This window comes from Dreissena polymorpha, chromosome 10 (assembly GCF_020536995.1).
Source record: "Dreissena polymorpha isolate Duluth1 chromosome 10, UMN_Dpol_1.0, whole genome shotgun sequence".
NCBI classification, from domain to species: Eukaryota; Metazoa; Mollusca; class Bivalvia; order Myida; family Dreissenidae; genus Dreissena; species Dreissena polymorpha.
Genome location: NC_068364.1, coordinates 18,796,050 through 18,819,605, shown reverse-complemented (window position 1 = coordinate 18,819,605; position 23,556 = coordinate 18,796,050). Strand labels below are relative to the sequence as shown.

The following is a 23,556-nucleotide window of genomic DNA, read 5'->3' as shown; positions in this document are numbered from 1 at the left end:
CGATGGTAACAGGTATTGTGTTTGTTGCGATGTATAAAGTTGATTGAACTGGATTTTAAAGACATACATAAGACCACGGACTCTAGATTACAGTATACGCTCCGTGATGAGACATATTGTTTACATGGTTTTCGACTATACAAGAAAGAACTTTAAGCTGAACGTATGAACTCGTACAAGCTTAAAGGATTCAATGAGAACCATCTTACTTAGTCAGAAGAACTATCTTACCATACTTAGTACCAGATAACAGTTAGCTACGTCTCGGTTAGTACCGATCATTTCATCGGATAAATACCATGTCATAATGATCGGATAAATACCATATCATAATGAATAGCTATATATTAATGTGCTACTGCAAATTATGTTTTAAAACATAGTTATGGAACATGGGTACATAGTAGCCCCCAAGACTATTTTGTTCAGTTTGAGAAAATTTATTCGTACAGTAATTGTATTAATATAAATATGTACATAGAATTATAATTAATGTTCAACAACAAAACATATCTCAAAGAAACAAAAATTCTACAGAATTAATATCTCAAAGCAACAGTTTACAGAAGAAATAAACAAATTTAACAAACCATGGACTTAAGTATGCCACTCTTTAACATTTACTGCCAAAATGTCAATTACATTTTTGAATTAGACTGTATATAGGAATTTCGTTAAATATAATTTGTATTCGTCTGTATGAAATTTTGTGGTTAAAAATCACTACGTGAACACGTACATTTGGATGGGTAAATCAACGAAATCTACGAAAATTAATGTCCCACAAATAACGATTTAAAGCATTTATAAACATGAGGCACCGTTACGAAATGGTTCTAGTGAATGCTAGTTCTGCAGTACTTACAATTAAGGGCTCATACAACTGTTAAAACTAAATAAAAACTAGAGCTTTGTCACAGACGTGACGAATACCCCCACATGCAGCATTGACACAGAATATTTTGCATGTTGTCTCCACAAAAAACAGTTTTAACAAGATTATTGCCAAGCAATAAAAGTCCCCTACCGGCCTCACCATTGTCAGAAATTCCACCATTGTCAGATTTTTTTTTAATTTGTTGCCATAGCAACCAAATTGTTGACGAAGGAACACAATGAAATGAAGTGCATAATGTCCATATTGCCATCTATCCATGTTCCAAGTTTCATGAAAAAAGTATTAATAACTTTTAAAGTTATCGCAGGATCAAGAAAAACACCATTTTCAGCAGTATTTCTAGTCTATTTGTTGCCATAGCAACCATAATTTTAGACGTAGGAACAAAATGAAATGACGTGCATAATGTCCATATTGCCATCTATCCATATTCCAAGTTTCATGAAAAAATATTAAAAACTTTTTAAGTTATCGCAGGATCCAGAAAACCACCATTTTCAGCATTATTTGTATTCTATTTGTTGCCATAGCAACCAGAATTTTTGACGTAGGAACAAAATGAAATGACGTGCATAATGTCCGTATTGCCATCTATCCATGTTTCAATTTTCATGAAAAAATATTAAGAACTCTTAAAGTTATCGCAGGATCCAGAAAAAACACCATTTTCAGCAGTATTTCTAGTCTATTTGTTGCCATAGCAACCACATTTTTTGACGTAGGATCAAAATGAAATAACGTGCATAATGTCCATATTGCCATCTATCCATATTCCAAGTTTCATGAAAAAATATTAAGAACTTTTAGAGTTATCGCAGGATCCAGAAACAACATCATTTTCAGCAGTATTTCTAGTCTATTTGTTGCCATAGCAACCACAATTTTTGACGTAGGAACAAAATGAAATGACGTGCATAATGTCCATATTGCCATCTATCCATATTCCAAGATTCATGAAAAAATATTGAGAACTTTTAGAGTTATCGCAGGATCCAGAAAAAAACACCATTTTCAGCAGTATTTCAAGTCTATTTGTTGCCATAGCAACCACAATTTTTGACGTAGGAACAAAATGAAATGACGTGCATAATGTCCATATTGCCATCTATCCATATTTCAAGTTTCATGAAAAAATATTAAGAACTTTTAGAGTTATCGCAGGATCCAGAAAAGTGTGACAGACTGACGGACGGACGGATACAAAACCATAAGTCCCCTCCAGTGAAACCGGTAGAGGACTAAAAATTGTTTAAAACGCACTATGTGACCCTGTGGCCTAGTTTTTCACCTGCCATGACCCTTGTTCGAACTTGGCCTAGACATATCATCTAGATACAACTTCTGACCAAGTTTGGTGAAGCTCTGATGGAAACTACTTGAATTAGAGAGCGGACACCATGCTCAATGTTTAAAAGGCACTAAGTGACCCCGTGACCTAGTTTTTGACCCGGCATAAACCATATTCGAACTTGACCTAGACATCATCTAGATACAACATCTGACCAAGTTTGGTGAAGATCGGATGAAAATAACTTGAACTAGAGAGTAGACACTTAATACGGACAGACAAACCTACCGACAGACTGCCAGACATGCTCACTCTAGATACCCCTCTAAACTTCGTTTGTGGAGGTATAATGATCGTTACAAAAAAAGCTCAGTAATGTTGCTTTCTATTTATTGTATGATTTTATGATTATACTTAACTGTGTTATATTATGAAACAGACTATATCTACCACCATCTGTATTGTGAAATATACAAAAGCTCCCATTAATGTAAACTTAGTACCAGGTTTCTGATGCCCCACTTTTATATAAAACTTCCTAGTGGTAACTAGTGTGGCATTGTTCTTTCCATTATTTATACTCACTTGAGTTGAAGTCAATCAAAGTCTTGTACACAAAAGTGTAACAAACATAACAAAAACTTTGTTGATTAAATGATTGTATACATTTAGAAGGGGGCATTGTCATCGTCATATACAAACTTTGACCATTTGATTATCCCATGTTTCAATATAAACAACAACAACAGGGAATTATAAAAAAGTAGATGTCTGTGCTAAGATCACATTTTAATGCATGTGTGGTCATACAGTATGTCTACTCACTCAGTCTCTGTTTCAATGTCCACAAATAAAAGATGCTAAGTTCACATTTAATTCTATGTGAAGTCAAATGGGTATCTCCCATCACGCTTTCACAGTTTAACTGTCCATAAATAAAAGATTCAGTTTAAGTAAGACATGCATGATACAAATATATAATCCAATTGCAGATGTGATTCACATCAGTGGTTGCCTGTAGCACAAATCAAAATTATCACATACGTTTATCATGAAAGATCTGCCAAACGGAAATGTACAGGCAGCAAAAAGAGTCTTCCATGAAACACCATGGTTCTATTGGATAGGTCTAAGATAGAGTCTTTTCCGCAGCGTATACGTAGGTGCTGGCACCTGTTTGTATCTGCCGCCATCGAGATTGGCGTCGGCCTTGGCAACCTCCCTGTTGACCTCTGTCAGAATGTCAAGGAGATGATGCCTGAAAGAAGCGATGTAGTAATATGTAATAATTATGTACTTTAAATTTAAATTTAATTATTTAACCATGTTATGTGTTATATGACATTTTTTTAACTTCAATGTAAACAATTAACAAGTATTTATAAATTATATGTACAGTATTAAACATTCAGTAATTTTCCTTAATGCAATTCTAGATGAAAAATAAACTTTCCTCAAAAATAAGATCCTTAATAAAATACATTCAAGTTTTTATTAAATATAGCTCACAACATTAAACCCCATTTTGAATTTAATGCATTGATGTTTAAGTACCGCTATAATGAATACATTAATTTTCAGTCATTACAGTGTAAAATAAGATCAATGCATATCCCACACAAACAAGGCAAACTTTTATAAAAAAAAATGAAAAACGTGAAAATATGAAATACATGCACACACAACACAATGAACAAATATTGGAGGTACCTCAAACATGTAATTTATGCTAATTGATTTCCCAAGTGTGCTTTTTTATATGAATGACAGTGTCCATAACAGTGTCCGGAAGGGGGACCCATTCCCTGATGGAAAAAATTATACATTTTTTTCCAAATGAGACCTAAACATTCCCAATTAAAGGTTTTCAAAAAAGAATTTAAAAAAAAAAAGTCTTAACATGTCAATTATCTCCATATCCAGTTCTATAAGTTGAACCTTAGAAAATATAATACTGAAATCACTTTAACAGGCAATTCTAAAGTATGTGTACATGTAAGCATAAAATCAACAACATTAATTTCCTTGTTTCCAGCTTAGGTTGACATCCGTCTGACATGCACATAACTGATAAAAGGTTTGTCAACACTGCTTCACTAAGAGTGTTTTTTAATAATTTTTAATTTTTAATGGAACTTTATCAAATATTCACCCAATTGTAGACAAAAGTACGCAATATTTTCAAATCCAAAAGTACCCGGCCCCATTCCCATAATGGTGAAAAATACAAAGCAATACAAGGTGGACTTACTTGTTAGCGTACTTCCCAAGATATTCACACAGCTTACGGATATACCACGAGCCCTGGTTCCTACTGCGGAAGGAAACGTAACCGGGAACCGTTGCATAGCCTAGCAAGAAGTCTGCTTCGTTTGGCAGCATCTCCCTTGGTAGTGTGTCAACCTAGTCACAGACACATATTATGAGCCGCGTTCTGAGAAAACTGGGCATAATGCATGTGCGTAAAGTGTTGTCCCAGATTAGCCTGTGCAGTTTGCACTTGCTAATCAGGGACGACATTTTCCGCCTAAATTGGATTTTTGCTAAGAAGAGAATTAATTTAAAATGTCATATAAACGGAAAGTGTCGTTCCTGATTAGCCTGTGCTACTACTACTACTACTATTTTTACATTCCAAGAAAGAAAAACATAAATAGATGTAAAACAGATAATTTGATAATCAAGTAATACATGCAAACTTTCATGTTACATTCATTTAACACCATGACTCACTTATATTATTCATGCATCTATGAAACTTAAGTTAAACCTTAGACTGATAATTATTTTTAAGACACAGTTTTTGTTTTTTCATCTGAAAATTCAACAGACCAAAATCTTAACATATCACCTGAATTCACATACATTTATATTAGCATTAACCACATCTTTATTATCATCAAAAGGCTCTTTGCATTGATAATTTTTTTGTAATAAAGATACACACAGTTCTTTTGTCAAATCTAAAAACTCCACAGACAAAATATCTGAACAGTAAAGCCTCATGTCACAATAATTAACATTTCCTAATCTACCTTTATATCATTGAAAGGCTATAAATAATAATTATTATTAAATTATTAGAAACAAAGTTTGCTTTGTTCAAATCTAAAAATTCTTTAGAAAAATTTCTAAACATTTAATCTGAATTCACAACACTTGATTTTCCCTAACCTACCTCTACACAAATAAATTGTTCTGGTCCGTCTTGTTGTTTTCTTTAGAAAACCATAAAATCAACAAGAAAAAATTGTAACATTAAACCGGGATTCACAAAGATTGATATTTCTTAACCTACCTCTACGTCATTAAAAGGCTCTGGTGCGTCTCGTTCCGGGACCTCTCCGGCCTCCATCTTGTCGCGGCCCTGACAGGCCTGAAGAAAGAATAACTTGGGCTTCCCAGCCAGTGTCGGGCATCTGCAAGTAAAGAGGGATAAAGATGAGAATAATGAAACTCGTGAAACATTATCATGAGAAATTCTCATTCCAACATTCCAACATCTGCAGGTAGATATTGATCCATGTAAGTATCAACCGCACGTTAAGATAACAGGCCTAAATGCATGTGCATAAAGTGCTAATCAGAGATGAAACTTTCCACTAAAACTTTTTTTTTTGCAAAGAAGTGAGGTCCTTTAAACGAAAATTACCATTACAGTGGAAAGTGTCATGCCTTATTAGTCTGTAAGCTTATATGGGACAGTACACATATCTGTTTGCACATACATAGAGTTCACCATTTAGGGATATAATTCTGCAAACTTAATGTGAACTCGTTTACTATTGTGCACACTCGTTCTGGACTGTCTATACATATTTTTTATCAAAAGGAATACATCTGGGGTCATTTTCACAGATCTCTATAGGAGAAAGCTAAAGAAAGTTAAATTTCTAGAATACCCCCCATCTCTGGCTATTTTGTGTTTCAGTATTTTCGTATTAAAATGCCATTATCTAGCATATGATACTTTAGATAATAGTTTATTTTTATATCAGCAGAAAAAAATGAATTTCATGACAAAGAAAATATGATCTTAACTACAACAATAACCATACTTTACCATGTATGACGCACAGTTGTACATCCCTTTATTTTATTTTAAACTAAAAAAGTTGATGTGTGCTAAACACTATAAACACAACGCTATTCTGACAACAAATTTCTATTACAAGACTACAGATTTAAAGTTACCTGTTGGTCTGAAAGCAGGATGTCAGTTCCTTGAGGGAAATGAGGCGGCTGTTAGCCCCGTACAGGTGGTTAAGCACACCGTGTGTCAGAATACAGCACACAAAACAGTCAAACTTGGAATGGTCGACATTGTGGGATGCATCAACTAGTGTACGCATCATCTCGTCAGCGGTGAGGTTGTCATAGCGCTGGACAACGAAGCCAAGTTTTTTAAATGTGTACGTAAGATTTTCTGAAATAAAGGAGATCTAATTAAAAAAATACAACTTGGAATAACTAAACAATTATAAACTCACTTTAGACCTATGTTGCTGTCCATGCTTGCATTTTTTTAAAGGAGAATTAACAGTAACATTGCTTTGATATTATGATTTTTTTGTTCCATAAAATAATATTGAAAACAAGGGACAAAATTGTCACAAAACCAGGTTTTCATTGTGAAAAAAAAATCTGATAAAGGGAGAAAACTCAAACTGAACTTTTGAAATGAACAAACAAAATTAACACCCTTTGTAAGTTTGTTTTAAAAAAAAATCTATTTTTAGTCGTGGCGACCTTGACATTGGAGATATTGACGTGATTGTTTGGTGCGACACACCGTCCCATGATGGTGAACAAATGTGCCAAATGATTTTAAAATCTCACAATGAATGACATAGTTATGGCCAGGACAAGCTCATTTATGGCCATTTTTGACCTTTGAACTCAAAGTGTGACCTTGACCTTGGAGATATCGACGTAATTATTTCGCGCGACACACCGTCCAATGATGGTGAACAAATGTGCCAAATGATTTTAAAATCTGACAATGAACGACATAGTTATGGCCCGGACAAGCTTGTTCCGCCAGCCCGCCAGCCAGCCAGCCAGCCCGCCCGCATTCGCCAATCTAATAACCAGTTTTTTGCTTCGGAAAACCTGGTTAATAAGTATATGTGTGTGTATGTGAGTGAGAGTGTGTGTGTTTATCTCGGAGCTGCAATATGTGAAGACATGGAAAGTGTCCCATCACTCCTTACTAATTAACTCTTTCAGTGCTGGAACCGAATTTTGAAGGCCTTTGCAAACAGTTTGGATCCAGATGAGACGCCACAGAACGTGGCGTCTCATCAGGATTCAAACTGTTTGCTATTTTGATAGTATTATTTGAAAAAAATCGAAGAAAATGCTTATTTTAGAAATTCAGCAGACGACATTTTAGCAGACGACAAATTTCCCAGCATGCAAAGGGTTAACTTACTATGCCCACAAGAGTTGGCATGAATTAGAATAATTTCTGTAGTTTACAGCTATTAAGTTTTTTTACACAATTGTTAATAATAAGTCAAATGAGAGAACTTAATGGCCACACCTTTCAATTAAATGTCAAATGGTTTGAGGTTAATCAATTTGATTATTTGTTGTTTACCACTGCAAATATACAAACATTATTGATTATCAACTCAGAAATCTACTGACAAGTATCTAATGATTAAATAAATTTAAATTAACACCCAACTGACGTCTGAGCACCCTTGTACAGTTTTTACACCTTAACCAATATGCGCAGGCACAAAATCTTCTATTCAGAAGGAGTGCTGTATCAGAAGAAAATCATTTTTAGCATGCCAAATATAAATGATAGTGCCAGTGTATACATACCTGCATCTTTTAACGTCCCCATGCGTGGCGGCATTGCTTGGGCGTCACGGTCCGACGGATCAGTGTAGAAGTCTTGATTGTTGATTATGACGCACCACCCTGTATCATACAATAAAACCTGTTTAGTAAACAAATACAGTTGTACACATAAAGTAAAACTTCAGCTACCCCAGCAGGAGAGAAAACCCTGATTGTCCGTTTCCACATAAGAAGCAAAGTGAAAAGGACTTGTGCAAACAGCATAAAACCAGAACAGCCTGCAATAACTCGCAGTCTGTACAGGTTTTATGCTGTTTGCTGCTCATCAGTATCTTAAGGTTGGAAATGAAGCTTTTAAAATTTGATTCTAGTAAAAAACATTTTTTTATTTTATAAGATTTTCTAAGGGACTACAAGCGCATCAAAGTGCGTTTATAAGGGGGAAAGGGTTATACAATGTGGCCCTTTATTTATGGCAAGGAACCAAAAGCCAAACAGTGAGATAAAAAACAAATGGGCAGTGCTGATGTGAAAAGGGGAATTTAATGCATGTTTGTAAAGTGTCATCCCAGATTAGCCTGTGCAGTCCGCACAGGCTAATCAGGGACTACACTCTCCGCCTAAACTGATCTTTTTGCTTAGACTTTCTTGAAACAAAAAATATCATAAAAGCGGAAAGTGTCATCCTTGATTAGCCTGTGCGTATTGCACAGACCAATCTGGGACGATACTGTAAGCACATGCATTAAACCCCCGTTTCACAGTGCACGACTCAAATACATGCCGACCTCATATAGCCCTCTTCAGTAAAAGCGGATTGAGAGAAGCACATTTACATCATACAGTGTTTGTATTAAAAAGTAAAAGAACTTAATGAACTTCAAATTAAACTACAAAACATAAATGGGAAGAGTGATTTTTAATTGTTTAGAGAATAGATACCTCACCATTACCTGTCTAGTATCAGCATAACTATGCAAATGGAACCATAACAAGTTCAGCTAGGACCATTTAATTGTTTTTAACAAAATTGTGAATTGTATCAATTTCATCAGACAACCTGATCCTTTTCATTTATTATTTTAGGATAAAAAGTTAAGGGGTAAAATAACATTAAATATAGGCACATACTGCATACTGCAAACTTAATATATCTCTTTAATATTTGTGTCATCACAAGGTTATTGTTCAGTTCAATATTTGTGTAAACAATTTCAATTACAATTACAAAAGAACATTTTTAAAATACGAAATTTATTTGGGTAAAATACTGTACTTTACAAAGACAAGAATACCTCTAGGATTGCTATCCATTTTATAGGCATCCAGTTCACCCGAAGGGTTTTTAACATTGAGATTGGTGGCTGCAAACTGCTGCAACAACCGTGTCGTGCCATCACCACGAGTGGCGACCTGAGCTGACCTCTGACCTTGATCTGCAGGGATATCAAGTGTCAAGGTTAAAATTAAAGAGCTGGATAGGAGAACTAATGGTTGAGTTTTTTTTAAAGTATTTGCTATGTCTGTGGAAACCTTCCATTGGGAATTTGTAGGGCCCATATGGGAAAAATACATAAATGTAACAGCGCCAAATTCGATCAAAAACAAAACATGGATATTGTTTTACTTAATTTGCAGTTTCTGACTTAAGACTTATCATTGTTTTATATTTTGACTCTATTGGAATAAACAAACAATTTCAATATCAGTGTGACAAAAGATACAAGCATAAAGACATTTGTAGTCTGGACATAAGTTCTTTATCACAAAGCCATTTAAGCATCAATTAAACTATAAAAAACTAGTTTAAATTAAAACATATTCAAAATTAAATACCCAGTCTTACTATTTTTCAAATTGTAAGCTACTAAGACCTAAAATTCTTAGTTGAACTGTTACAAGACCACTTCAAGAAAACTGTTGAGTCTTACTCTGGAAAAATGGGGCTTAATGCATGTCTGCACAGTCTTATCAGGGTTGACACTTTCCACTTTTATGGAATTTAAATTGTCTAAGGTAGTCTGTTTTCAGCAAATATCTAGTAAAACCACAAAGTGCCATCCTTAAATAGCCTGTGCATACTGCACAGGCTACCCTGGGGTGACACTTTACGAACAAACATTAAGCCTTGTTTTCCCAGATTGCGACTCATTTAAGACCAACACTGACCTGGGTTTGTTGCCATGGCAACTTGTTGTTGGGGGCCGGGTATGTGACCCATTTCGCGGATTCCTTCTGCAGTTTGATTCGGCTCCCGTCTGGACTGTAGAACTCCACTATTTCTTATCTGCTCCTGCACACGTGGAGGCATCTGACTTGCGTTGATCACCGGGATGTTGCCTGTAACTGGTGGTAAGACTGGAGGGGCCACCCCTCCATGCCGAGTCTGACTTTCACTTGTACCGATTTCTGGCTTGGCTTCACGTACTGTAGCACAGGAAAATAAATTGTAATCATACTAACATACTCTGGGAAAATGAAACTCAGTGCATGTGAGTAAAATTTCGTCCCAATGTAGCATGTACAGTCAGCACCGGCTAATTGGGGACAACACTTTCCAATAAAACTTGATTTTGGCAGAACAGAGACTTCCTTTAAACCAAAAATGCTGCAAAAGTGGAAATTGCACAGGTTTATCTGGAAAGACTCTTTCTGTGCCTGCATTGAGCCTTGTATTCACAGAGTGAGGCTCAGTTGTATATTTTTATTGTGGATCATACATGAAATAAATGATGTATATTTTTATTGTGGATCATACATGAAATAAATGAAGTATATTTTTATTGTGGATCATACATGAAATAAATGAAGTATATTTTTATTGTGGATCATACATGAAATAAATTATGTATATTTTTATTGTGGATCATACATGAAATAAATGAAGTATATTTTTATTGTGGATCATACATGAAATAAATGATGTATATTTTTATTGTGGATCATACATGAAATAAATGATGTATATTTTTATTGTGGATCATACATGAAATAAATGATGTATATTTTTATTGTGGATCATACATGAAATAAATGATGTATATTTTTATTGTGGATCATACATGAAATAAATGAAGTATATTTTTATTGTGGATCATACATGAAATAAATGATGTATATTTTTATTGTGAATCATACATGAAATAAATGATGTATATTTTTATTGTGGATCATACATGAAATAAATGATGTTTTTTTTTATATCCTGCCTCTGTTGCAAACATTGACTGAATAAAGCAGGGTCGAATAAACTAGTTGATATCCGGCAGTACCTCGCGTGACCGCGATTTACCGTAAGTACGTATTCCTACGCGCCGATTAACATGTTCAAATATTTGACCTTTGAAATTTATTGAGACGCATCATGAATGTTATTGTTTTATTATATGATCCTATTTTGTTTCTTCTTTTAAATATATAACCGAAACAGCTTTCCGTATATTTTTTTTCATTAACTTGATTTCGCAATTCATGACGTACCTAGTGTGACGTCATTTCTCTGACGAAACATACTAGTTTAAGCAAAACTTTCTGGATTTTAGGGACAATTTTGACGTGGTGGTTTTTAAGTTTAAAAAAAAATTAAAGCATCGAACGTATCCATTATGTATTTTGGATTGTTTGTTTGTCCTGCATAATTTTTAACTTCGATAGCCTTTTTTAGTAATAAAATAACTCGCTCCTACAGGATTACGATTTTGTAAATCATGTTTTGAGTCAGACTCAGAGTCTGATAGTGGTGAACATTCGATTCAAACGCTATAAAAAATAGTGTGGTTTAAAATACATTTTGATTAAGGGATGGAAGAACAGAAAATGGAAGTGCATATCGTTGTAACTTTGTTATAAGCATTGGATTAAAGTTGTCATTGAGGTAAATAAAATTGAGTTTTTATTTTGCTGTTGCATTTTTTCTTTCAATTTCTACCAAGAAAAGTATCACATTCTCTATTCGTTTTTTATTGCTTCTCATATTTTCAATTGGAAAGTATTAAAATGAACAGTTTAATGTGAAACTGTTTTTTACGTGACAAAATCGGTAGTTATTCGGTCGTCAAGAATGCTGTGTACATGTAGGAGGCCCGACCAGTCCAAAATAATTATTTTATGTCAATTAATCATGTGTCTTTGATAAACTGTGTTAACGGCATAAGTTAATATGAAACAGGATAAATCGAATAAAAGCTTGCCCTATTTTCTTTTCTAAACCTCACCGGATAAACTTTCTCCATCTCGGCACCAACCATGTATTCTCTATATTCCAGCAGTTTATTCAAGAATAAATTATATAAGTAAAGGACGATATTTTATAGTGATATAATTTTATTTAAGATGGCAAGGCAGTTACTCGAAGACACCATACCCACTACTCTATGGACAATTTTCAGACTCAATTGTTTCAAGTGTATATGATCTCTTGACCTTGAGTATGATTGTTTGTAATCTAGTTTAGGCGGAAAGTGTCATCCCTGATTACCCTGTCCAGACTGCACAGACTAATCTGGGACGACACTTTACGCACATACATTAAACCCCCTTTTCAAAGATGAGGACAAAGTGACAAACCAACAATTGATGAACGGACCCACCTCAGAGTACCCGAATATAGCCACTTCAAACTCAACCTACGTTTGCTGGGTTATAGTATCATAAGGACACTTACAGCTTACAAACTCATTCAACTCTGGTGGTCCAACTGGGTTGTACATGTACTTCTGATCACGCAACAAATCTGTGAGATCAGGACCTGTGAAAGAATGACAACATAATTAAAGGAAGGCAACTGTTACACCTGTTAAACATTTGAGACTCATTCTGGGAAAACAGGTCATAATGCAGTCCGAACAGGCTAATCACGGATGACACTTTCCGCTGTTAGGGTATTTGTTTGTAAGAAGATGCCTGGATTGGAGCTGTGACATTCTGGACACACCTATTTGTGAAGAGTTTCATGCAAAAAACTCAACACTTACAAAATGTCTCCATAAATCTTGCATTGATTTATTACAAACAATCTTAAAACAATGGTAATAACTGTAAAATCATTATAAGTGTCGGGTTCTGGGAAAACTGGGCATAATGCATGTGCGTAAAGTGTCGTTCCAGATTAGACTGTGCAGTCCGCACAGGCTTATCAGGGACAACACTTTCCGCCTAAATTGGATTTTTGCTAAGAAGAGACTTCATTTAAATGACAAATGTCATAAAAGTGGAAAGTGTCGTCCTTGATTAGTCTGTTCAGTCCAGTTTTCTCAGAACACAACTCTTTAATTGTGGGATATGAGTTTTTGCTGATTTCATTGTTTGACCAATCCATATATTTTACAAAAACACATCAGAAATTGACAGGCAAATTCCTCACTTTTTTTTTCAAAAAAAATATCAGAAATCCACTAAAGTTTGCGACCATGGAAGTGTTTTTTTTTTAACCACACACATGTCATGCACACAAATATAAATAATTTTATATTAATTCACATGTTTAACTTACTGGCTGGCACGGCAGATGCAGTGGATGCCTGCCATTGTAGCTGCACACTTTCAGCCCAATCTCTCAGCGCCATGGCATCCTGCTTGCACCCCAACCTCTGTAGGGCATACCCCAGTGTGGATACAACCTGAAAAACATTGTCAAATACCTCTGTAAGGCATACCCCAGAGTGGATACAACATGTGAAACATTGTCAAATACCTCTGTAAGGCATACCCCAGAGTGGATACGACCTGTGAAACATTGTCAAATACCTCTGTAGGGCATACCCCAGTGTGGATACAACATGTGAAACATTGTCAAATACCTCTGTAAGGCATACACCAGAGTGGATACAACCTGTAAAAATTATACAATAACTCTGTAGGGCTTACCCCAGTGTGGATACAACCTGTGAAACATTGTTAAATACCTCTTTAGGGCATACCTCAGTGTGGATACAACATGTGAAACATTGTTAAATAACTCTGTAGGGCATACCCCAGTGTGGATACATGTGAAACATTGTCAAATACCTCTGTAAGGCATACCCCAGAGTGTATACAACCTGTATCATTGTCAAATACCGCTGTAGGGCATACCTCAGTGTGAATAAAACCTGTGAAACATTGTCAAATATCTGTGTAGTGCCTAAAGCAGTGTGGATACCTGTCTAAAACTGTAAAGTAGTATACAATTGTTCATGTATGCCCTCTAAATAATGTCATATGTGGTTAAAACTATCAACAAAAAATTATCACTCCACAAAAAGGGACATTTCTGATAGGGAAAATGTTAACATTATAAAAACTAAAGATTCCTATCATAAAGACTGAAAATAGTTTAAACATAGCGTATAAAGTATATCTAATTATACTTACTATATTTAAGATTTTTTTCAATACCTTTGCAGCTCCTTAAGAGTTTTTGAAATAACAGGGGTTTTTTGTATACTGGACTAAGTTACCATATATTTGGAAATCTGTTTACCTTTGTTGAAATTTTACAAACTTCCTGACATTTGAAATACATACTTTAGAGTAAACAAGTCAAAATAGGAACAAGTCATAAAAGGTACAAAGCATTCATGTAGATAATACAACTTGCGATGCGCATACCTCCCCGACCCTTTTATCTTCTTTCCAATTTTGCAGAAATTCCTGCATTCGTTTCTGTGGTGATGGATATGTCTGAGTATAGTGGAAGAACTCTCTGGCGCACCCGAGTTCTGTGAGAAGTTCCTCAAATCTGTCCTTGACATCCTCCACTATCTGCAGGAACAGGGCCTCAGGAATGTCTGAAACAACAACAACACCAACTTTATATGAGCTGGTTGTTTCCATAACCTGTTATATGTGAGTTTGATAGGTGGGTTTCCTCAGGGTACTCCAGTTTCCCTCCACAGCAAAAGACCACACCAAAATTGAAAATCCTTCAGTAACAAATAAATAGCCAGAAATTGCGGTGTAAAGTGTTTCCATATGCAGCTCTATAGCTCAAATATGAAGACTTCACGAGGCCAATTTTCCCAATTTCAGGGTTTTTCATGCATATTTTTCCCAATTGGACTGGTACTGGTACTTTTCCCAACATCAGCTGCTGTCTAGGAACAGACTTGTGGACGCACTTAATCCTATGCTAATACTATATTTAACCCTTTGCATGCTGGGAAAATTGTCATCTGATAAAAAGTCGTCTGCTGAATTTTTAAAATTAGCATTTTCTTCGATTTTTTTCAAAGAATACTAGAAGAATAGCAAACAGTGTGGATCCTGATGAGATGCCACGTTCTGTGGCGTCTCATCTGGATCCAAACTGTTTGCAAAGGCCTTCAAAATTCGGTTCCAGCATTGAAAGAGTTAAATACTAAATCTGTGTTCACTACTACAGACCTCTAGGGTTCTCCTGGCCCATTGCCAGATCTCCAGCAGACGAGCTCACTGTGATTGTTCCAGCACTCTGAGAGCGGTCAAAACTATGGTTGGGGTGTTCAGGTGGTGCCATATTAGCCAGGCCGGGTCTTTGAGGTGTATATTGATTATTGCTTTGCTGCATATCTAAATGTAAATAAAAATTTATCCTTGTTCTGGGAAAGCTCATGGGCATAATGCAGTAGGGTAAAGTGTCGTCCCAGATTAGCCTGTGCAGTCTGTACAGGCTTATCAGGGATGACACTTTCCACCTAGATTGGATTTTTGTAAAGAAGAGACTTTCTTTAAACAAAAGATTCCATAAAAGTTGGAAGTGTCATCCCTGATTAACCTGTGCGGACTGCAAACGCTCATCTGGGAGAAAACTTTACACACATACATTTAGCCCAGTTTTCCAGAATGCGGCTTATCTTTAAATTTAATGTACTCGCACAATTATTTGGACTTTTCATCATTTTTAACAGTTTTTCAGTCACAGTGGTCAATTAAACCACTTATTAAAACACCCATTTTCATTTTGTTTTTAAGTCTCTTAAACCTTTGTGTATACTATTATAGAAAAAATCTGGTCAATTTCCAAAATGAAAGCTTTACAATTTTAATTTCTAATGTATTGTTGGATGTACTATTACATGTATTCTGCATTTTAGACAATCTGTCACTTACCTTAAATGAAAGACCAACCATTGGTAAACAAATTTCAATCTTTATGTTTCTGGTGTTCCCATTTTCAACTCTTTCCCACTTAGATACGTATTGAACTCTTTCCCACTTAGATACGTATTTAACCCTTTACCACTTACAAATGTAGATACGTATTTAACCCTTTACTACTTAGATACGTATTTAATTAACCCTTTACCACTTAGATACAGCAAACAGCATAAAACCCGAACAGACTGCGAGTTATTTGCAGGCTGTTCTGGTTTTATGCTGTTTTCACATAGCCATTTGTACTTCACATCTGAATGGGAAAGGTTTTACATAGGAGTACAAGGACAATGACCAACCCAAATTCCTCTTCTATTTTTCCCATAATCAAAATCCAAAGAATTAAACTTGACAACAAAAGTCAGTATTTTGAAAAAAATATGAAATTTCATGCCCTTAAATACAAATGATTTTACAGTATCATCTCCCATATTGTGCAACTTACTGATTGGTGCTCTCAGGGGGTCCCCCTGCCTCATCTCACGCTGAAAGTCTCTCAGGGGCTGGATATTTTCCCGGGACTCTGACTGCCCGGATGGACTGGGGGGCATGCCCGGGGGTTGTACTTGACTGGGAGGAGCCCCTTAACAATATAAGTGTGGGGTGAAGAAATGTCAACAGGGTTGCAGCAGGTTATTCAATGGTTTAATTACTGTAAACTATCCTTATCTTATCCTTTTAAATAATTTCAAAATATGCACTTTGTCAGAGTAAATGTAGTTTGAGTGAATATCTTATAAGTTTAAACTTGTTTATTTAAGCTTGATTTCATTCAAACACTCTCAAGTCAGTTTCCTGGGTAGAACCAGTACGTGATATCTTTGAGATTGACCCTAAGACATCCATGTCGCTAGGGGACTTTGTCAACGTAGCTAGAGTAAATTTTTTTAGATATTTTTTTTCCTTACATTTAAACTATTTTAGTAATGTGCTTCTTTATTATATATATATAAATTACAAAGATATATATAATTTGACTGGTAAACACAATAGTCTGGGCTTCCACTGCCATTTTGCAATTTTCCGAATGTCAGAAAAATTTAAGAAAAGTGGCAATAAAATTAAATTTGCTCAAACACGTGGCAAACAAGACTTTCTTTTATTTTTTGCTAAAACAAAATCACCCAGTGTCACTCTTATATCAAGCTTTAAACAGGGCTTGACAAAAATGGAAAACAGAAGATGTATTATTACACAGTCAAGGCTACCTTCATATTCCCGTATTCTATTCTCAAGCTCAGGTCTCTTCAAGCTCGTAAACACTGTCTGTAGAAGTGAGAGTTTGGTCGGACCAAGAAGCCCCTCTTGCTCCATCAACACAAACAGCTGAAGAATGCTCTGTTGCTCGTTCAGCATTTTCTTTTTTATGGAGCTTTTCAAAAGGAATCGGACCTTTTCTATTTCCGTCTTGTCGACATCATCTGCTAAGTCCATTAGCATGACCCTGAAGTGGATTTTACAATGTTTTTATAAAAACATTGTATAATAACATGAATTAAGAATAATATATAAATCTTGGAATGTATATAATATTGGTCTTTAAAAAAAAAAAGAAATTGTAGGAGACAGGTGATGCTCCCCAAAGATTTTTTTTGTCACAATATTGCACTATATATTCAGATAAAAGGAAACGTCTTGAGGGGCATAACTTTGGACAAAATAATACGATGGATGGTTTAGCAACTTAAAAATATCAAAGGGCCATAACTCTCTAAATAAATAATCTAACCAGAACCCACAAATAACATGGGCATCTCCTAAAGGTAGTTAAGCTTCCCACAAAGCTTCATTGAATTCCAGTCAGTAGTTGGGAAGAAATAGCCCAGACAAGAATTGCACTATATGTACAGTTTATAAAAAATTTCAAAGGGCCATAAATCTGTGAAAAATCATTTGACCATAACCGGCTGATAATATTCACATCTCCTGTTGGTAGTGAAGCTTCATTGAATTCCTGTGATAAGTTGCTGAGAAATAGCTTGGACAAGAATTGCACTATATGTACAATGGAAAATTTCAAAGGGCCATAACTCTGTGAAAAATCATCCACCGACAACCGGCTGATAATATGCACATCTCCTCTTGGTAGTGAAGCTTCCCATAAAGTTTAATTGAATTACAGTTATTAGCTGCTGAGAAATCGCCCAAACAAGAATTGCACTATATGTACAGTTAATGGAAAATTTCAAAAGGCCATAAGTGTGTGAAAAATCATCCGACGAGAACCCGCTGATAATATGCACATGTCCTCTTAGCAGTGAAGCTTCCCATAAAGTTTCATTGAATTCCGGTCATAAGTTGCTGAGAAATGGCCCGGACAAGAATTGCACTATATGTACAGGTAATGGAAAATTTGAAAGGGCCATAACTCTGTGAAAAATCATCCGACCAGTACCGGCTGATAATATGCACATCTCCTCTTGGTAGTGAAGCTTCCCATAAAGTTTAATTGAATTCCGGTCATTAATTGCTGAGATATAGCCCGCACAAAAATTGTGCACGGACGGACACACGAAGCGGCGACTATATGCTCCCCCCCAAAAAATTGAGGGGAGCATAATAAACTGTTCACTCGGATTCAATGTACTGAATGTATTTTTTAAATATTATGTCTTTAATTTTAATAAGCACTTTCTTAATTCTGATTCATTAACAGTGGTTTTATTTTTGCATACTGAATTTTTATATAATGTTTTCATGGACATGATCTTATTGTTTGAGGATTTTCTTCATCCAATTCAAACATCCAGTTTTGTAGTAAAATCAATTGATTTGATTCCATTTCGATGCAAGTGTCTATTAAATCTGGGACCACACTTTACGCACATGCATCAAACCCCTTTTTGCCATAGCAAGGCTCAAATAAGCAGTGTCCTAATGTGTCATGCAGGGCAATATGGTGATTTGATTTTCATCTCTTAACTGACACAAAATTATGTAATATATGTCAATATTTGTCGATAAAGTAAAGAAGTTTTAAATGGTGAATTGCAAGAACAAGTGACAAATAACTTGGTCATTTCTTGAATGTTAAAGCATCATTACTAACAATTTAACAACCTAAGAAAGAAAAGCCAGAAGTGTGAAATAATACTATAATCAGCCAAAGTACCTGAAGTCTGGAACCTGTTTGAAAGTTGGTATCACTTTACGCACATCATCACTTGAGAAGCCGAGCTTATTAATGAGATCATATCTGTGTATACGGGCGAAGCTCTCCAGTAGAAAGTCCACATTGTTCAAATCAATCATCCCAGCTTTCTTCATGTACTCAAATATTTCCAGGGCAGATTCCACTTTGTCCAACTTGGAAGCTTTTCAAAACAGAAAAAACAAGAGTATCAGTGAAATTGATGCAGTGTTTCAGCTAGGTCCTTATTTTTTTACCCCTTTACCACTTAGATACGTATTTCTACGCATTTGTAGTCCCTTAGAAAGTGAAATTTAATTAAAGACCTTTTTTACTAGGTTCAAATTTTAAAGGCTTCATTTCCAACAATTAGATACTGATAAGCAGTTAACAGCATAAAACCTGAACAGACTGTGAGTTACTGGCAGGCTGTTCTGGTTTTATGCTGGTTGCAAAAGCCCTGTTCACTTAGCTTCTTATGGGAGAAAGCCTTAACAGATGGGCGCAGCACCAAGCCGCCACAAGGCCCCACCCTGCCCCATGGGACTTCAACTGTTCCCTTTTTGTCATCTTATTACGTTATTATAATGCACATTTCATTTGAAGTTTAAAAAAAAACACTACACTTTAACCATGAAACTTGTTTCATCCATAAGGGAAAAGTGTTTTTACCCTTTCCCCCATAAGGAGCTAAGTGGACATTGGATATGTGCAAACAGCATACAATCTGAACAGCCTGCAAGTAACTCGCAGTCTGTTCAGGTTTCATGCTGTTTGCGGCTCATCAGTATCTTAGGGTTAGAAATGAAGCCTTTGAAACATGAATCTTTTAAGGTAGCGCACCCCTAATGATTTCCCGCGATTTATTTTATGATCCTTTCCGATCTTTAATGATAGGTTATTTCCGAGAGATGCATTTTATTTTTTTCAAACTTCAAATTTTGATATATGTTTACGTAATTCCTTTAGAATACATTTTCACAATAAATATTGACTTTGATCCAAATATCATCTGAAAAATACGATTTCGCGATTTCTTCAAAGATCGAAGAGCCTTTTTACCTGTTTACTTATGGATACCTAATTTAAGCTTGAACTAATGTTAAGTTGTCGTGGCCGAGTGGTTAAGAAAATCTTTTGGGATCTTCCCGCGCAGGTTCGAATCCTGCAGACATGGCATACTTTTTGCGACGCGTTTTATTTCTTTTCTAACGTAATTTGATTTAATATAGCATATAAGCTATGTTTATTGTTAAATATGTTGACATTTTTATGCACATCCTTCAATCTTTTAAATTAAAACAACGTTATGGCTTAACTGGGTGATTTACTGCTGAAAATAAGAATCATGCATGTTGCATTTTTATTTAAAAAAGTAAACGGTAAATCTGTCTATTTCTTGGTATTTTTGCTGTATATAGTGTTTCTATAAAAACTAAGTTTAAAATATAACTTAAATGATACTATTTTGAATTTTATGACACTTTGTTTTTAACCGACCCAATTTTTACTTGGCTGAAATCACTTACATTTCATGGCGCTCTTCCATAGATAAAAGTTTGTAAAAAATAAATGTCTGAAAAAGAATACTTATTTCATCTTGTTTAAACTTTAAACACCTTTACTGCATCTGTATACACCAACTGCATGCCCATATTTGGAAATTTTAATGAATTGTGGAACTTTTATATACCCCAGGGGTGAAAATAAAATGGACAAAAGCTGAGCGTGGGGGTGGTTTTGAAAAAATCGGTATATTTTTTAAAAAGCATGGAATGCCTACCTACAAATTTGCATGTAGTTCAGTGAAATGATGCTGATTAAGAAAATAATTAATTAGATTATATTTGGATATGTGCCCATTAGAGGTGCGCTACCTTAAGAAAGGTCTTTAATTAAATTTTATTGAATATGCTCTTGGTGAATGGATAGGACTATTTCAAGAAAACGATTAAAGGCAATGGACCATTAATAATTACAATTGCCTGATTGGGTAGATTACCGTGTATACTGATAAAAAAAATGGTTTCACCCAACAACATTTGAATTTTTTAAAGTAGAGAAAGGAGAGTACAATACAATACAATTATTGCACATGTATACATTGGTTTAATTTCAATATAGTAATTGACAGACTAACATAACTTATAAGTCACATAGTCTGTAAATTTACGAACACATGTATTTTTAAAATATTTTTCGTATCTCAATTTTTAGGACACAAATTTGTTTATTATTTTAAAGTGTCCGAAAATTTCACGGTATACAAGGCTCAATAATTATCATAAATGAAAAGCAGGTTGGTGATTTAGTTCAGCTTGTACCTGGCAGATAGTCTCGACACAGGAACTTCAGCGCCTCAATGTCATCACTCCCCATCTCATCGTTGATGTTGATCAGTCTCTGGTGAAATTCACCAGACGTTAGGGCGGGTACAGATCCATCATCATTGTTTCCTAACGTGTCTGTCTGTATCTCATGTGAAAACTTGAACTTCTCCAGTTTGTCCTTTGTTGTCAGTTCTACAGCCATAGTCTAGAATTGAAATTATAATTTAATAAGGCATCAGTGTTTTTATCATTATCCGGATGGGGCCAGAGCCTTGGGATTAGGACAAAAACGGCCAGGGTTAGGAAAAATGTTGACCATGTATTTTTAAAATGGAGAAAAAAGTGTTCATGTAGCAGGACAGGGAATTGAAATAAATATTGCAGATTTTTAAGGCTTTTTTGAAACCTTCAATTAGGTATTTAAGGCAGTCCTTTGGAAAAATTATATACTTTTTGATAATGGGAATATGGTCCAATTTTGGCCCAATATTACACCCAAAAAATACTGGACATACTTATATAAAAACAAATAGTATAATAATTTAAATAAAGGAAAGATCTAGAACAAAATACAGAGGGGGTAATCAAGTGACAAACAAGATGGCGATGTCCATGCCAAGACAGGTATTTTTGCAATTTTATACCCTTTTTTACTTGTATTGATTGTAAAAATTCTGGTCACTTTTCAATAATATCAGATGAAGGTGATAAGCGTTTAATTTGTATTAATATTCGCTCGTTATCTCAACTTTACTCACTGAGAATATTTCTTAGCAGGAAGCTGTAATTTTGTGACCTCCTAAAAATTTTCAGAGCTAGTAGGTAGAAGGTTCAAATAAGGATGTAAAGGCTGACATGTAGTAGAACTGGAGGCTTTAGTAAGTTATGGCTGATTCTTGTAACTTTAGATCCCAATACCAATGATTTTACCATCAATCTTGTGTTTTATCATATAGCAAGGTTGCTTGAGGAAAATTCTACATTAACCAATTAATATTATTTATTGTCATGTAAAACTGTGTTTTTGTAATACTAATCTTGAATTCCAAAGCTTGTTAGAAGTGCTTGATTAATGTTTAAATGTCCGCAAATAACTCTTGTCCGAAATACGACATCAGTTGACGCAGTTTGGTGTTACTCTTAAATTAAAAAGTATCATCAAATACCTTACCTCAATCATAAACCTATTCTAATAGCGCGTAGCCCTATAAATGTTGCACCATCGTGAAATATGTAAATTCACATTGAAAAACACACTTCTCAATACAAAATCGGTATTTCCATCTTCTATTTTTAGCACACTGGAAATTTCACATTCCGGTTACATCAAACTAAGTAGTGCCAATCTCCACGCAGAGTTGTCGTTCCTTGCTCTCATTGTAAGATAAACGTTCAAGGCGTGCGTTTATTGAAGTACGGGGCGTTTAACGAAATTTCATATATGAAACTCTGTGAGACTTCATATTTTTGACTGCATTCATTAAATGAAGGCAGATTTATCTTATATAAATAAATATCCTCGAATGTAGAAATCGACGATGAAGAATCAAGCATTGTATCTAACCACTTAGCGTTAGCAACCAAACTACACTTTAATATTTCAACTAAAACATAGCACATACCTTCAAACCAAATCCAAACTTGTAGAGATGCAACAATCATGTTTACAGACAAGAAATAAAAACCCAACTTGAGACTTCCAATTTTTTTTACAATGTTGATAGCGATAAAACATCTCTCAGCTGAAGGACCCGCTGGATATGACTGCACAAAAAAGCATTCCAGACTATATCAACATTACTGTACACAATTAAATACAAACCTCAAAAGAAGATCAAAACCAGAACAACAGAAGGCAGCAAAATAAAAAAAAATGACTTGGTGAAACGGACATGTGCTGGGGCCCCAATAAGTCACCACCCCCTTAAAACCACATGTGGTTAGCGTGTGGCTATGGTATTAATTAGTGAAAACATCATTTTGA

The 23,556-nt window shown here is 35.1% G+C and overlaps 1 protein-coding gene across 1 annotated transcript; it reads right to left on the bottom strand.

Moving 5' to 3' along the window:
• Positions 1–2,559: 2,559 nt before the first annotated feature.
• LOC127847592 (caspase-8-like) lies at positions 2,560–22,911 on the bottom strand. Its single transcript, XM_052379608.1, has 16 exons — positions 22,744–22,911; positions 21,567–21,777; positions 19,225–19,426; positions 17,321–17,556; positions 16,558–16,695; positions 15,363–15,527; positions 14,589–14,767; positions 13,492–13,618; positions 12,664–12,747; positions 10,170–10,427; positions 9,296–9,436; positions 8,022–8,120; positions 6,381–6,612; positions 5,485–5,605; positions 4,438–4,589; positions 2,560–3,444 (listed from the first exon to the last, which is right to left on the bottom strand). The coding sequence occupies exons 1-16, from the start codon at positions 22,750–22,752 to the stop codon at positions 3,303–3,305; spliced, it is 2,496 nt and encodes an 831-aa protein (XP_052235568.1). The 5' UTR covers positions 22,753–22,911; the 3' UTR covers positions 2,560–3,302.
• Between the last annotated feature and the right edge of the window lie 645 nt (positions 22,912–23,556).